The sequence below is a fragment of the Lasioglossum baleicum genome, chromosome 7, assembly GCF_051020765.1.
Source record: "Lasioglossum baleicum chromosome 7, iyLasBale1, whole genome shotgun sequence".
Lineage (NCBI taxonomy): Eukaryota > Metazoa > Arthropoda > Insecta > Hymenoptera > Halictidae > Lasioglossum > Lasioglossum baleicum.
In genome coordinates this window covers 12,874,451-12,891,479 of record NC_134935.1, presented here as the reverse complement: position 1 = coordinate 12,891,479, position 17,029 = coordinate 12,874,451, and the positions used below count along the sequence as shown (strand labels likewise).

Below are 17,029 nucleotides of genomic sequence, written 5' to 3'. Positions count from 1 at the left end.
CGAAATCTGCGTATTTCCGATTTTTTCCGAATTCTCGAATACGATTATGTAATGTATCATTGTCGAGAGAAGGTGCACCGACACTGTGAATTCCAGCGAATAATGGCGTGGGCGAATCTCCCGATTAGCATTCGCGGATCCGGAGATGAGAATCATCCTCTTCAGAGGCTGAAAAGGTAGCTTTCGATCGGTCGTATGAAAATGTTAATATCGCTCATTAAGGGGCGAGAGAGCGTTCCCCCCCACGGCGAGAGAGACAGAGAGAGGTGCCTTTTCGTTTTATATGGAAATCGTTATTATGCATCGGGCGCTGGCGTTCCGCACGTGCAGCATTATGGTGTTGCAGCGATGCGGCCGCTGGTATGCGGCCAGGCCCCGTTATCCGTTCGATGGTGAATAACCCGACGTAACGTGGCGGGTGACAGTAAATAACCGGACAATCAGATCGTGAAATCATTTCCTCGATCTTTCGTTAACGCTTCTGTGATTCCTCCCGAGAGCTTTCGTTCTGTACAATTGCAACGGCGGAATGCGTTTTTATGAGACTGCAACGGCAGCACCCTGAAGCTGTAACACGGACAACGCAGCCACCCAGGAGATATTTGCGCGTCGAGGATGAATCTTTATTAGGTATATTATTCGCGTTCTGTTTGCCGATTACGTCGCCCCGGATTTATGTAATTGGCCCGTGATGAGCGCGTAACTGCTGCACGCCCGGATTAAAATCGGTGCGTTTTAATTGCAAATAAGCTTGCACGGCAGGATCACGCGTGTTTAGTGCACCTTTTACCCGGACATTTGTCACGTTTTTCCAACGGGATTTTGCATTTTGCACGATTCGTTTATACGGCGATTCTCACTGTTGCAAACACATCCTGATTTTCGCCCGGTCTCCTGTTCTTGATTCGACTAATCGTGGTTTATTCCCAGACGTGTAATTAATGTACAAATTGTAACAGAGGCGTCTAACATTCTTCTTGAGAAATTGGTCAAGCTCACTGAAATCAACAAGATGGATTCTAACCTATACAATTATTATTCAAGACCATGCCCTTCATGACGTGCTTTAAGTCACTGAGAACGGATTCCTTGACCTTCATAACATATTCCAAAGTCACTAAAGTAAACAACAGGGATTCTAACCTACACGACCATGAAAAATGCAAAAAGATCGACTAGATTTTGTTACCAGCTGCACAGAGAGTTCATTGAATTATGCAAAACGCAAAAAATTTTGTTAAAAAAAACCATCAGCAATTTACGGACGAATATTTTCGGGCCGTAGCTAATCCGCGAATCGAAATAATTCAGAAACGGGGTAATAAAAGCATCGCCAAAGAATTACTTGGGCGGAAACGTTTGTCCGGAGGGCACTTCCCCTCCTTCCCTGTTGTGTTGTTGGAAAATCGAAAAAGTAACGAGAACGCGTTCAGGTAAATACACTTCATGGTTGGCCAGAGTTTTCGATATTGTTTTTCCTTCGAAAAATGGGAGCTCGCACGAAAAACTTTCATTCTTCGACTACCCCGTTTGTTATTTTACTCGGTGTTGCCGGTCGTCGCTCTCTGCTCTCGGGGCTTCACCGATATTTGCATCGTTCTCCATAATTGCCGGTCGTCTGTTCCGTTGACCGGATCCCACGAAAATTTCGCTCGAATCTAAACAAGCACCTTCGCCCCCGGAATTTTCTGTCGCGTGCACCGACCGAGCCTTGGGTTAATACCGCTTTCTATGACGAGGAGGCCAGTTAACGCGGAAAAGCGGAAACCGCGGCAAAGTGAGTCGCCAAATATTTTCTCTGCAGGTGTACGTGGATGCGCAAGAATTCAGGGAGGACCACAGAAATTTCGTTGTCGACGTATCAAAGTTATTATGGGGGCGACATCAATTTTTATTTAACTCTCAACTCTGTCAGATTAAATTACCCGTGGCTTGTCTGTTATACGAGAACGTGTTTTAAGCAAATTTTTGTCAAAATATATCGGAAACCGCGGCAAAGTGAGTCGTCAAATATTTTCCGTACACGTGTGCTGTGAATGGAGGTAGGTCGACATAGATTCAGATCGCCGGTTTCAGTTTTCCAAATAACGATCATAAATTACGGCAGCAGAAATCCGGCGTGACTTGATACAATTCCATTAAATCGGAGAATTAATTTCACGTGCGAGAGGTTCACAGAGGGAAAAAGAGAATGCAGTGGGCGGCGGCTACTCGATGCTCTAGCGCAGAGTAGCATCAGTTATTCAACAATAGCCGGGCCTTGAAACGTTTAATAATCAATTTTCCCACGAGTGCGTCCGCTCTACCCGAGGTTTTTCCTTTTCCATGCAGCGAGCCATCAAAATCCCGTAATACCCGAAGTATGCGCAACAAACTTTAAATCTTTCGGACACAGGCCGCCAAGTTGGTATCAGGCCTGGTCCGTTGCTCGGCTCCCATCAGAGCACGCGGAGGGCGAAACTTCAGACCAAGGACCCGGGCCACTTCTCGAGGCTACTTAGCCACCTATATCGTTAGAAAGTTTTCCCGCGATACCGTCGCGATTTTCTCGATCGAGCCCGCCAGGAAGAGACGCTACACTTCCTTCTTCTCTTTCGCTTCTATGTGCGCACGGCTGCTGGCTTTACTCTCTTTATACGCGGAGAGAGCCCACTCGATTCGCGTTTTAAATAAAAGGGCAAACGATAAGAGTGAAAAATGACTCGCTGGCAACGCTCGAACGCCTCGAGTGGATATACATATCTGAGCAACCGTGAGCCGACACGTAGACTACGCGCGGGGCTGCCGCCTCCCTTTGTCTCCTTTGTCGAGCCTGTACACAAGCTGCTGAAAAGAATCGTCTACCGGTGAAAGCGGAATCATGAACGCCCGTCGAAAGAGAATGTACTCGCCGACGACGCTTCTAACGCGCGGGTCCAAAAAGTTCTTGATCGACGCGCACCTCTGCACCTTCATCGATGCGTTGGGTAAGCGGTTTTGTGGTTCGTGCGCTTCGCTGACGATTGCCAGTCGGTTTTAGATCTTTTATGTTTAGCCTGGTCAGCTAAGCTAGCTGCGCGAATTGCTATCACTAGACTTCTGATGATTACTGACTCTTAGGAATATTTAAAAATTTTTTAGAGAAAAGGTCAAATTATTATATCTGTGATAAAAATGATATTATTGTATCATTTTTATGACAAAATTATGTGACTCGCCTTGTAGCGCTGGTAGTCTAATAGTTACACATTTTGGTCACGACTACCGCTTAAAATGCTCAAAATATAATATTGTCTTTCTTCGTCAGGTAAAAAATGTAGACAGACAGTGTGTTCGAAGGCGATTTTGACGATTGGAAGTTATCGGTTAGCGATAGAACATATTTATTGAAAGATTGGTTGGATATAAAAAATTATTGGAATCTCTGGCGAATCCCCCGTTCCTCTGAATTCAATATCTAGCCGCGTGTATGAGAAATATAGTAGGACCACCTCAAATAAACATATACAAAATATTGTAGACAAACAATTTGTCCTTTACAATTAATTGCGAATAGGCTTAACACTCGATTATCAAGCATTTTGCCTCATAAAAAAGACTCGCAAGATAAAATCCACAAAATTGGTCATTTGACCGTTGGTCTGCATTAGGTAGATAGAAACTAAACATTTTAGACATTTCATCTCTTGTGCGTGTGTCCGATAACTTAAAATAAAATCCACAAAATTGGTCATTCGACCGATGGTAGAAGGTTAATCAATTTCGGTGTCAGCGGGTTTCCACCAGAGCAGAAAGCGGAAGATTAGTCGCGGAAGCGGATAGGAGAAACACAAAAGTTCACAGTAACGGAGTAGTGGAGGCGGTGTAGGTGTAACAAAGAGACGGAGGAAAGGAAGGAAAAATCATTTATCTTCGCGTGGTACTGGGAATATATTATGCGGAGCCTAATTACCGGCAGTGTCCCATAGTGGCATCCACTAATTGTAAGTGGTTCTTTGGGAACAACGAACACGGAGAGGAGAGACGGCTAGCAGACGAATGAGAAGGAATGGTAAGTAGACGGTACTCAGGTCGTCGTAAGACGATCCTATCATTCAGTAACGGAGCCCAGGTACAGAAATTCCATGATCGTGACGCTCATGCTATATCGTCATTGTCCCATCGTCGATCATGATCCACGGGTACACGGGGCCTGCGAACCTACCACACCGTACTGCTTTGCGAGAAACAAATATTCAACGCACAGCATTCCTGATCGAGGTAGCTGTACCTTTAGCGGAACATTCGAACGAAATTTTTCTCTTGTATCTGTTTACCGATCATTTCGTTTTACCGTTGTAAACAAACACTCTGTCACGACGATGCCTCCCGTTCCCAACTTTATTCTACTTTCATCGAACTTTTATGATGACTCTGTGATTAGTAGACTGCAGACTTTATGGATTTATGACAGAAGTGAGCAGGTGTCATTTAAAGGAACAGATAAATTAAAAGAATTTAAGAACAATGTGTGTATTTATTTCATAGGGAAAAGACAGATTTTTGTTTGGCTACTGTTCCATGAAAATTATGCAATTCAGAATTGATCAATATGAAACTGTCAAGTTGATATTGATTTCTACTCATTTATTAGTCCGGTTTGAGTTGTTTTTGTAGATAGAGAGAACAGTTATAAATATTTTAAAATAATTTCTCGTGGATACCGACGATTTAATCTATTTATGAACCACATAAATTTGTACGTGCATAAATGGACATTATAAGTGGCAAATAGATGAACAACAAAAAACGAACAAAAATGGCAATGCCTGCTAACCTCGAACAGAAACGAGCAAAAATGCCCCCACAATTAACTATTTACCATACCTCACTAAAAATTTCTTCGGAGCCAGCGCCGCCTCGTTTCGCCAATAAAGTGTCTAAACGTTTCTAAAACAGAACTGAACCAATCGTGTCGAACATAAGGGTATCGAGTTGCTTTCTCGCCAGCAAAAAGGACCTCTCGCATACGGCAGCAGGAAGTGACGGTTAACGAGGCTGCACGGGGTCCAAAAACATTCATAACGATCGATTAGTCGCGTTACGCCGATAATGGTGCGCAACAACGGTGAAAAGGCGACGTTTTGCTCGTGGTACATTGATACAGGAAGCTCGTGTCAGGAAGCCATCAAACCGTGACGATGTCCGTCTCGTCGTCGAACCGGGACCGTGATTGGTCGATCTTCGATATCGTCTCTCGGTTTTCTTTCTCCTGTTTCATGCCACCCTTTTTGCCGGGCGGATCTTCTTCTTTTTTTCAGAACAGATCAAATACCGTGCAGGCAAGTAAGCTTGGCATGATCGATTTTACAGTGCACGCCCAATTTCACGTAATTATCCTTAAAATCCAGCTACGGCGCATCCGACTTTCGTTCGCCGCTGTCCTATTTATACGATCCTTCGTGTGTAGAAATTGTTGAAGGGAGTGGCAGCATGACGAGAGAGGGAGAGAGAGAGAGAGAGAGAGGCAGTGGGGGAGAGCCTGGTAGAGGTGTTGTTAAAAGAAGCAAAGAGTACTTTGCAGACGTCAAGCTGTCAGGAGCAGGTATACCTGCACGTCAACTCGATAACTCGAGAAGTTTGCGGTAAATGATCGGCCAAGGTGCCTCGAATATTTTGCATGTTCGCTTGCCTCACCTATTTCCCCACTATACTTTAACCTGACCGCTACGGGCTTTCTTCGCCTCCTCGTTTTTCGCTCTCCTCTCTTTTTCGATCTCGGCCGATCATCGCTGCTGCACGTGCTTTGAGAATCAATTTTTCTGACATTCTCTCTCTTTCTCTATTTCTCTTTCTCGTGATGGATCTCGTCCGCGACCGGCTACCAGGCTTGCGGTGTGACTCTTCTTCGTTAGAGTGCCTCGCATCCGGATGCACTGTTCAAGTTACACCAATTATTGAACCGTGTGCATTCCTACCCGCGATCGTGTTTTTCTGCTGTTGTTCGCGGAAACATAAAGCGAGCGCCGTTTCACTTCTTCGCTCAAGGATTTTATTATTTAGGATGCGTGTGTGGCCACGAGAACGCAGCAATTCAAGCTCATTGTGGGCAACTACTAGACCGCGGCCGGATCTTTATATGCCGACCGAAAACGTTCTTAATTATGAGGAGCAGGAGTTAAATCAATCTTTCACTCGTTTTACAGAGGCTTTAATAATAATTTAAACCATTTCGAAGGAGTACTATCACACGGAAGAAAAGCTTTTGTTGGATTAGTTTTCATCGGTATTTTTTGTCGCGAACTGTGTATTTTTTTCTATTGTATCTTGTAGCGGATGAAGTACGTCCGAATATGTCTGAATCACGATGACCTTCAAATGACTTTGGAGACCAAAAATGGCATAGGACCTTTTTAGAATTTATTACACACAGGCATTTAATAATGTGGGAATTATATTAATTGAAAGTGTGGTTTTAATGGTGTCTCAGAGGGAGCAAACGAAAACTAACGTTGTCGTAATAAATTACCAAAGAATTTGGAAATTTCAGAGTCGTATAAATTCATCCAGTGCTCGGAATGGAAATAGGAAGAGAAGAGTAGCTTTAATTAAACGGCCGATAGAGAATATTATTTGAGAGTGAGGCGACATAGTAGAATTGACACCAAACAATGCCCGGCGGCTCGGGCTAGTTCCGGTTTGCTCGCGTTATTTTTCAAACAACGAGAGAACACCGGGAACGGGGTAGAGGTATATGAATAAAAGCGCGGTGCCGAGTTGATCGTTTGTTGATCCGATTCCGCGATGTTTTCGTAACCGTGACCCGTTGCGCTCGGCCCAAAACTTCGGAAATTTATGTACTTCGGGAAAGTGAACGCAACTTTTTGAATAATTCCATTCCTTACAGAACGCTGCGTCCTCGAACGCGTTTCAAAGGGAGAGAGAAAGAGAGAGAGAGAGGGAGAGAGAGAGAGAAAGAGGAGAAACTCATGGGGCAGGAACAGCGGAAATTGGGTTTCATTGTTGTAAAAGTGTGCCCCCTCCCGTCGCGCCATGCTCCGTCCCTTTTCGCCGATTGTTTAAATTCAATTCCGAACTCAGTCGCGTCGACGGCGGAAACTTGCTGCAGACAGCGATATTACGAATTTCGCGAGCACGCTGAAATTTTCTTGACTCGTCGCAGACGAATAATGTAGCGATGTAATAAGTGCCGGGGATCAAGTGCCTCGGGAACGCTATAGAAAACGTCATAACACGCTCCGTACCATCCACGAGTGCTTCGAATGAACGAGACGAACGTGTACAAAAATAATCGTGACAAAATATCCTCGAAGCCGCCGTAAGCTCTTCCGCAACAGAAACAACAGACGCATAATAAGTACCAAAAGCTTGGGAGGCAATTGTAAAGTTCACTTATGATTTTGTACATTTGAGCGTTTTCGTTGAAAATGAAATACATTTTCATTGGAACTAAATAAAATTTTATTCTCAGTGGTAGTAGCCTTTGTAGAAGTGGAATGAATAAAAATCATACTAAAACCCGTCAAATATTGTATTCCGGGAATTTTAAAAATTTAACCATGCATAAAGATCCGCAGACTAGTGATTGACGTTGCAGGGGAAGATACGTGACTCGATCCCCGGATAGGCACCGAACAAAACAAATTCAGTACTGGCAGATGAACAAGCTGGAACAATAACGGGCGTAATCGCACGAGATCTTGGCTGGGACTAGTTACCGTTTTTCTATAGATGTGCTAACTTATTTACCATGTAATTAATGCTCACGAGTCGGCCAGCCACGAACGCATAGTTTATATTAATTACACCCCGGAAGATTCAATTAGTGCATTTCTCATTACACTTACTTATACCAGTATCCATTATTCATGAGGAACCAGCGCGCGGTCGAGTTGCCCTGACAATGCACGTGATCGTTACAGTGTATTGTTTCAGCGAAGATTTTCGTACATGGAATTTGATAAAAATGCATCTGGAGCAGTCTCGACGTAAGGTTGCCTCCGCTAATGAAAATCTCTCTCGTGCTTCATTGTTAATGCCGCCGGAAATTTTGCCGGGCTCGTTATACCCGGCAATCATTAACAGACTCGATGCTGATCCAAAGATTATCCTTGGCGCCGTGCTGTATCCAATAAAATCATTGTAACCACCCGACAGTCGGCATCGCGGTGGATCTACTTTGTTGAACTGAACAATGAACCTACAGATTGTAGTTGTACAATGTACTTAATCTAATCGAATTCCCTATACTTATTTCTACTAGCTAAAACTGAATTATGCTTTATGGAAAGCTTCGTTTCTATGAAATTTCTATTGAATTTTCTTGTTTAAAAATAAAATGAACTTTTCCGCGACTTTTGAACGAAGCAGATAGTCTTTAAAATACGATGACAAGTCATATAATATCTTTTAACCCTTAAGTGAACTGTCGGGGTTGATGTGACCCCACTAAAAATTTTTGCTAATAATTATGCTTAATTTTTGCTATAATTGCTCACTACATTTATTTACCATTCCGATGGAGTTGAATATTAAATATTTCACTTCTCACTTTCAATGAATTTTCCGAGCTCATTTCCCTAATTTCCTTCGCGTCAGATACATACATCCATGAATAATTTATTAACATTTTCCATGTCTCCGTTCTTCCGCGTTCCGCGGAAAGCCACCGGAATCATTCCATTTAAATTAATAACAGGGAATCACAGGAATCCCAAACCGATTACATCAACATACACTAAATCCCGCTCAGAATGTATGCTCTAATGGAACTCTAATTAGGAAAATAGTGTGTAATTTCTGCTTAAATATTTAAATGTCAAGGAAGGCTGGGAAACTTCCGGCTTCAGGAAGGAATCCAGGCTGCTTTAACGCTTCCTCGTAATTCGGGGGACATTTATTTTTTGCAATTAACCATCCCCCATGGTACATTACAGTTCGTGCGAGGGGGCCACGAGAATAAGATTATTACGATGCATCTTTGTTCTACAGTAATTATCTTGTATCTTAACTGTTGCTGTACACGTTGCGTGTGAACCCGTCATTCTAGCGTTGTTGCGTTGTGTTCCTGGCCGTGCTTAATTGTTCGGGATCAGAGTTTCGACGTTCTTGCCACATTGTGGGCGAATGAACCTTTCGCCGCTTGCGAGCGCACGCGCGCACGGCTCTAACGGGAACCCGCCCCGTAACTTTTGCAGCAAATAGCATTTTTAATCTACCCTGGCCAACCAAATCAGATAAAACTTCCCGTTGCTGTAACGGCCGCAGAAAGTTTCGCAGTTACTCCCGCGGTTAGCAGCGAATTCGATCATGTTCCAAGTTCGCCGCGAATTTACATCGACCCGCCGCCCTTCGCGATCCATCTCAAACAAAGATGCGATCAAGACGCAATAAATTTTGATGCGCAAAGAGCTATTTATTTCGCGAAGCAGCACAAGATCTTTCGGAAATTAATTATACAAACTTGCTTCGAAAGCCGATGACATTTGAGCTCCGATTTGTCGATAATTGGACGTTCAGATGCTAATGCAGTATCACTAAAAACTCTATTCTATTATCAAAGTGTAAAAAACAAAACCGCTCGCACGAGGAAATTAAATTTCGCATTGTTCGCGTTTAATTACCACAAACGCGCGTTGTTCGAATTCGATTCTTCCCCGGAAAACAGAGCTCGTTTGGTTTAATCAAACGTTCTCAATTCGGTTTGGAAAATGATCGACTTTTCAAGGTTGAAAGGCTTTAATTCTTTCCAGAACTATCTTCAAATTCTAGACAGAATTAGAAGAGGAAACGATATTCTTTTCCGAAATTAACCAAGTGACGAACCGGCAAATTCGCAGCGCGAGAATTCGAGACGCGATTTTTCCAGCGGTGGAGAACTTCTGCGAGAGACTGTGAAAACGTGTGACTGCACGGCGAAATTTTAACATGTAATCCGGGTGGCGCTCGTGGCCGAAATAGCTTAAAATCGTCTTCAATCCAACGCCTCGAACCGCGATGAAAGAGTAGGTCGAGGACCGCTTGACAAATCCCCTGGCTCTCGATATTTTTCCACGACGTTTTGCGGGGAGGAAAATCAACCGCGAACTCGTCGCCCTCTTCCTCGCGAAAATGCAAATAAGATTCTCTCGGATCGAAGACAGATAGCGTGTAAAGCGATTGCGAATCGGGCAGCTTTAAATACTTCGCGAGAGAGAAACTTATTGACGAGCTAAATCGAGCACCATTTATCCGCTCGACTTGTCGGCCGAGGAATTTCTTTGTGCACGAAAGTGGAAAAGGAAATCGCGGATTGTTGCCTGCTGTTCCGAAAAATTCGCGGCTACTCTGGTTCGATGGAATTAAATGTCGAAAAAAGTTGGCACCAAGAGCTTCATAAACTCTTCTATCGGGGATTTAAATGGACCGTTCTGTAAAAAGGATAGGAGAGACTGTTTGTCAAAAAACGTGGTCCGTCGGGGAACAATAAACTTTTATCGACTGTTATAGTGGAGAATTCGATTGCAATATTTGCGACAAGAGAGACGAAAAAAATTGTAGAACTCGGATGCGCGAAACGTTTTCAAGGAGACCAGCTTTTCGATGCTCGGGGAAGTGGCGCATTTTTCGTACGCAATCGATACACGGTATATTGCGATACAATCGACAAACACGGATTACGCTACGCTTCGCTGTATAATCCGTGAAATGGACGATTAATAACGATCCTATACATACATACAAGCGACAGGCACCGTACAAACTAGTGAATTTTATCAAACGCGCGCGCGGCACGATTGCAACGGGCCACGAGACAGAACATTTGCTCGCGGAGTGAATCAAATTCTTTTCGAAACAATTATAACCGGAACACTCGTAACGAACTGATGCTTTTAAGACCATCTCTCGAAAAAGAGCTTTACGATTCATGTAATATCTGGAAATGGATCGAGTCTACTGCGTTTGTCAAATTTAAAACTCTTGACACGCGATTTATTCGTACTGTGATCAAAAGAAGTGCAATTTCGCCTTAGAACTCTATGATCCCCTTTGTGTTTATTCTGCAGCATTTTTATCCATTATCCATTTTTGAATTTGTAATAAAAATGGACAGGCGAAATGCAAAACAGTGGCAACATTAGAAGGATTGGTTAATCTCAAAAATTCACAAAAAAATCATATAATAAAGATCTGTGGCTGTCTTCAAACATTGTTTAATCGCGTTCAAATGTTCACAATAATATTATAAAAAAATACATCGTTGTATTCGAGACGGCCTATGTAATCGTCTCGTACAAAATCATTCGTATATTTTTTCCAGTAAGCAGAACAAAAATCCCTAAATTTAACAGTTCGATTTGAAAATAAAATTTCTCAAAAATTGGGAAGTGACGAAGAAACAACGATTTGTTTCAAAAATTTAAAGACTGTACAATCGGTGTCGCGCGTCGTAATCGCCGCGTAACGATCCCGGAGCAGGTTAGAGTATCGCTTCAGGATGTCGTTAGGGCGTTCTGTAAAGCAACAGGAAGCGTGGACAGACTGTAAGAAGGCGACGCGACGCGACATGGGGGGAGCATCTCGATAGTGCGGAATTGTACCGTACAGAATGGTTGCGTTCCAGATTCTCGAAATTCTTGGTCGACCGCTTCCCACCCAATCGAACAGAGATTATAAGACCGACCGAATATCGGCATGGGAACCCGTTACGGTTTCAGCGAGGCGACTCACGTGCGGTATAAAGCTACGCGCGCGCGCGCGTCTCTGGGCTGCGGCTCTCGGATACGACGAGAGCGACACACGTCTATTTTACCCATCGTCTTGGCCATTTAATCATTCCGCGGAACGCTTACACGCTTCATGGAATTCCCTTATTTGGCCGGTGGAACATACATATATGTACGATCCCCGGATGCGTGGCACCGTTCAGTGTCCACCGGCGTCGGTAGGGAAAGACTGATCGGCAGCGAACAGCCCAGCCAGCAACCGAAGCAAAACGTTGCTGGGTCTCTTCGTCTACTGAACCCGTTGACGTTTCTAGCTGGGAATATCGGCGGATCGGATCGGATCGGCTCGCGCGCCCTCCTAACGTTTATTCGCGCGCAAATACGATAACGATTCAATCTCGGGCTTACCTGGGTTGCTGTCCGCGTTCGAACTGAACAGCACGCACAGGCCCGTCTCGTAGTTGACCGCCTGGCAGGAGTCGTTCCCCTGACAGATCTCCAGGCACTCGGTGAGCATCAGAGTTCCTGGTATGGACTCGAGCAAGTTCAACGGCGCGGAGTACACGTAACCGGTCACTAGCTCGAAGCCCACCATTTCTGGGTCGCACTCGTCGGAACCGGCGGATGGACCAGTGTAATCCGGCCCAGAAAGACCCGACGGCACTGCAGAAGACGCCGACTGCTGCTGCTGTTGCTGCAGCGATTGTTGCGGTTGCTGTTGGTCAGCAGCCGACTCGTCGCACGCCACGCGACCCAACCTCAAAATCACCTGCACCAACAGCAACGTCCTCAGCAACTCCCTTGTCATCATGCCGATACACCTGTCGCCGCGCAACCTTATCTGTGAACAGAACGGGATCCGGGTCAATTTGCGGTTCGGTCTCTTCAAGGTTTTCTCAGATTATTTAAAGGGATATTCTGGTATTTAATTTCATAAATTCAAGTTTTTCTTTTTCGCAGTTTCAGTAAGTGCAAGCGTTGTCGCAATTCAAATTAACGCAGTTACATTCCCTTTTTACTAAAATGGTACCCGGCTCCGAAAATGTTTAATGTAAAATTACAATAAAAGAGCAGAGTGGTTAGGTTGAAATTAGCTCAAAAATCGAACAACTTTCGAAATCGGGAATTAACCGCGGTTTTCACTGAAATCATCAATTATTGGAGATGTAAAAATTTTTCTATGGGAAATGATTTCATACACTTTTTACTTGCAGCACATCCGATAGGTAAAGAGTACTAAATAGTTAAATATTTTAAACAGTATTCACAACAACATGCTCACTTTTATTTAATTTCTTGTAAAAATTATACATATGTACATGTTTCTAAAATTTTTCAAGAACTTCGTGCTCTTGATCCGGTTCACCGTCTTATTATCAACATGTACGCTGTCATTCATAGCACACTTATTCACATAAAAGTAAGAATGCTCATCTGTTTTTCATTGAAAGTAAAAGAGGATTCTTTACAATCCCGTTATACAAATTTTGTATGGTATACATGCTCATCCTTGCTGAAAGCTGGTTCGAACACATTAAACTCGACGCACGTATTAAACACATAATAACAATTACTCCAAAGTTCCAATTTTCAAGCGATATCGTGTTAGAGCACGTATATCGAATTATAATAACAATTTCAATCAATCCACCTTTATTGCAAATTGTTTACAAACACAACATAATGAACCCGATATTCTGATGATTTGTATCATATTATGCATTTTGGAGAATACACATTTACATGGAAAATTGATACAATTTCCTGACGCAATAAAAAGTAATTCGATGCAATTAAAAAATTCTTTACTACATTCTTCTAGTTACATCAAATCTTTGACAGAATCGAATACCTAACAATCCAAATCACTTTTCGGTCAGTCCAGAAAGTTCAAACAAGTATCGACTTCAGCCAATAGAACATCTCGATATTTCAAAAAAGTGAGAATAAACGTGTAAGATGAAATACAGAGTTCTAGAGTCAAACAAAACCATTATTTCTGACGTACACAAACGGCTTCGGCCCGGGAATACAAATGGTGGGCGAATTCACGATCAACGGAAACAGTACATCGGAGTTCGGACGTAAATAACCTAGTTTTGCGGTCTGCTACGTGTAATAATAATAAAATGAGAACATTGTCTGAAATCTGTCACAGTAGAAGAACGTGCTTCTACGAGCGCGCGCCTTGAATAACGAAAGAGAGACGTTCGGTCTACATACCGAGTCCGTTGACAACCGGCCGAACAATTCTCTTAGCACGGTCGTGCCGCGTTTTATGAACGTCCAATACGGAACGGGGACGTATGTACAAATTTTTTTCGGCCATGGTGAATAGGAACTTTAACCGTTCCCCGTTTTCCAGTCGAAAACGGCCGGGGAAAAAAATGCGAGCGCGAAAATACGAGCGCCGCACGCCGGCCTTTATTCCCGTCACGTTGTTTTCTAACGCGCGGAACTAAATAACAACCGGCGCGCACACTGGCCCGCACCAGACACTGCTAGCCCGCGTCCGAGAGTCTGTATATTCACAGTTCGATGGAACGAACAAAAGCTCAAGTAGCAAAGTTGCACAAATTCCTGCGTGTCCGCGGCGAAATAAAACGACCAAGGACCCCGGGACATCATCGGTTTCTCTTGTCCGCTGGAAAATATCATCGACCCTGCCACTTGCAGTACGATTCTAGGAGCCAGGAATTTGACAGATGAGTCGCAGAAATTGAATCTCGCACAATCGAATCGAGATTCTCAAACGGATTTTCGATTTCATTTGGTGGGATGGGTAAAGTGGACTCTCGATGAAAATTTTCCACTGAAATTTTTTTTTCGTGGTCAAGTGAGTGAGGACGAGAGACATTTGTGACGCTTTTGTTGCCATTTAGATGGTGGTACAGGTGTGGGCCGAAAAATTACCTTTTGAAATGTCAAAAATTAAATTTTTTGGAAACGAAGTTGGCGATAAAAGAGGACGACTGTGATGACAAAGTTCGTGAAGAAATAATGTCATCTTTCACGATGGGCCCAGTATCAGGCCCAGAAATTAACTGGTAGATTGTCGAGGATTAAATTCGATAAAAACGAAGGTTTGTGATAAAGTAAAGTAATCAAGAAATCTAGGTTCAGAAAGAAATAATATTCAATAATACCACTTGGGTAAGTATCAGGCCTAAAAATGAACGGATAAATCGTAAAAAATTAAATTTGATGAAAATGAAAGTACCAGACAAATTACACCAATTATATCACGATATTACATTTTAGGAGTTAGTCCCAAAAAGTGAATCAAGGATCTGTTAAAAATGGAATTGGAAGAAATTTTATGGAATAAAACCACAAAAATCTGGGGCCCACCCAAACACCCAATAAAGATTGAACTACACACAAATGAAAGCCCAAGTTCGAAATGAGCAATCAAGAATCCACAGATCAGAAGAAAGTGAAAATGATTTCATCGATGCTGTAACTCGAATAGAAAATCCGCATCGGGCTCAAAAAGTCCAACTAATAAACCGACAAAAATCAAATTTGTCTTAAGCAAAAGTTTGCTTAATGGTCAAACTACCAAGAATTTGAGGACCACAAATCGGCATTGGTCCCAAAATCCAAGTCGACAAACGTACCTATCAAAAATTAAATTTCTAAAAATCGAAATCCACAGCGAAATAAAATAACTAAAAATCCTTTAGTCATGTACCATCAATTTCACTTTACCATGCCAAGACGTAAATCACCAACAAATTAGTCCCAAAAATGGGATCAACGAAAGTGTCTACCAAAAATTGAATTTCTGGAAACTTAATTCCACGATAAATTAAAATTTCACTCTTTTTAAAGTATCACTTTATCCGGAGAAAATAGTACCAGCAACGAATCGCTATCGGTCCCAAAACCCAGATAAACGTAAGTGTCTAAATATCAAAAAATTTTGGTCGACGATAAAATAACCCACCCAATACTCAATTTCCATCGAGTAGCACTTGACCGTAAGAAATCAGTGTCCCACCGACATCAAGTGCATCAGTCTCAGAAACAGAGTCAACGATCGTACCTGTTTGAAATCGGCTCGGTCCCGGAACGAGGACGGTTCTTCCAAATTCCCCTGTGTCTGGGTTGCGTTATCCTACCGAAGGACGTCTCCTCACAAAAAACCGATCGCCTCGAAGTGGAGTCCCGGGCGGGATCACCGATCACCGATCACAAAATACCGAAAATTCGGGGGTGGGCGAAAAAAAACCGGGTGCGCACCAACGAAGCACAGCGCGCGCAAGATAGACCAATTGACTTTTGTCGATCGCACACGCGCGTACGGTTCTCGATGGATCCAGCACGGAAATCGGCGGCCGATTTGCAATGATAATACGCACCTCGCGAGGCACCGCGCTGCAGGGTATAACGACGTCGACCGGCTGGCTCTTAGGCACTGGATACACCTGGCTGAGTCGCGGCGCACGTTTCTTCCTCGACCGATCGGTAGAAGGGGGTAGGGGGCAGTGGGACCGCTGCCGACTAAGGAGGACAGAACGGTACGCATAATTCGATCGCAAGTACGACACCATTGAAAACAAGCCAACCTCTTTCCAAGCCTGGCCTCGCTGGGCCCTGTCCACTGTCTCTATCCGAATTCTTGCCCCCTCCCCCCGCTATCACCTTCCCCCTTCACCTGTACGCTTATCGAAATCATGAGTATTCCTCTTCACCTTCCCCTCTAAGGCCCCCCTTCCTTCCACCCCTCCCCCTCTCCATCTCTTCCTACTCTACCTTCTACCTACCGGCTTCTGGACTCCCTTCCTCTTACCTCCCACTACCTAACCGAGCCACTCGGCAGGTCGACGTTACCGATAGACCTGAATTTCGTTCACGTACTTCCAGACGATTGGCTGGAATGCTATTCTTAGCCAGAAGCAACGGTGTTTCGGGCCCCACCAACACAACTGATACAACCTTGCCGCTGTGTACATCCACGAAATTTATTCTGCCACCGGGACACCGGCCCCGCCAAGAAGAGTCCCGACGAGTCGCGAATCGGTAGCATCGTTGCCGAGGCCAGCCTAACTGATTCGAATTGCGTCGAGACCGTCGGAGTCTACCTGTCGCAACGTCGCGTCGCCGCGAATAATACGCGACACGCTGAATCACTTCCGATTCGCAACCAACGGTCTCGGATATTATTTCCTGCCGGGCGATGCACGAATGATATCTACGACGCGCTGCACCTGTTACGCCGCGAGAGGCTCCGTGGAATTTTGGCTCTGCGAGACCGTGATTATGCGAATTGTTTTGGACTTGCGACGTCTTTTTTGAGAGTAGCGTTTCAGATTTTTTATTACCCCTTTCCGTAACAATGA

The 17,029-nt window shown here is 43.9% G+C and overlaps 3 protein-coding genes across 8 annotated transcripts in view; 2 read left to right on the top strand and 1 right to left on the bottom strand.

Moving 5' to 3' along the window:
- Nucleotides 1–17,029, top strand: part of Atg16 (Autophagy-related 16) — a 642,505-nt gene that overhangs the window by 352,623 nt on the left and 272,853 nt on the right. The window lies entirely within an intron of this gene.
- Nucleotides 1–17,029, top strand: part of LOC143210246 (uncharacterized) — a 473,171-nt gene that overhangs the window by 281,900 nt on the left and 174,242 nt on the right. The gene's annotated exons all lie outside the window — the stretch shown is intronic.
- Neo (ZP and PAN domain-containing protein neyo) overlaps nucleotides 1–17,029 on the bottom strand; it is a 211,294-nt gene that overhangs the window by 96,494 nt on the left and 97,771 nt on the right. The window contains exons 1-2 of one of the 3 annotated variants that reach the window (XM_076426913.1): nucleotides 16,049–16,316; nucleotides 12,093–12,525 (exon numbers count right to left, since the gene is read on the bottom strand). In XM_076426913.1, the coding sequence (XP_076283028.1) occupies nucleotides 12,093–12,525; nucleotides 16,049–16,240 (625 nt within the window). In that variant the 5' untranslated portion in view covers nucleotides 16,241–16,316. Of the gene's footprint in view, nucleotides 1–12,092; nucleotides 12,526–15,732; nucleotides 16,317–17,029 lie in introns of those variants that run through there. The other 2 variants (XM_076426915.1, XM_076426914.1) reach the window with 2 other exon arrangements.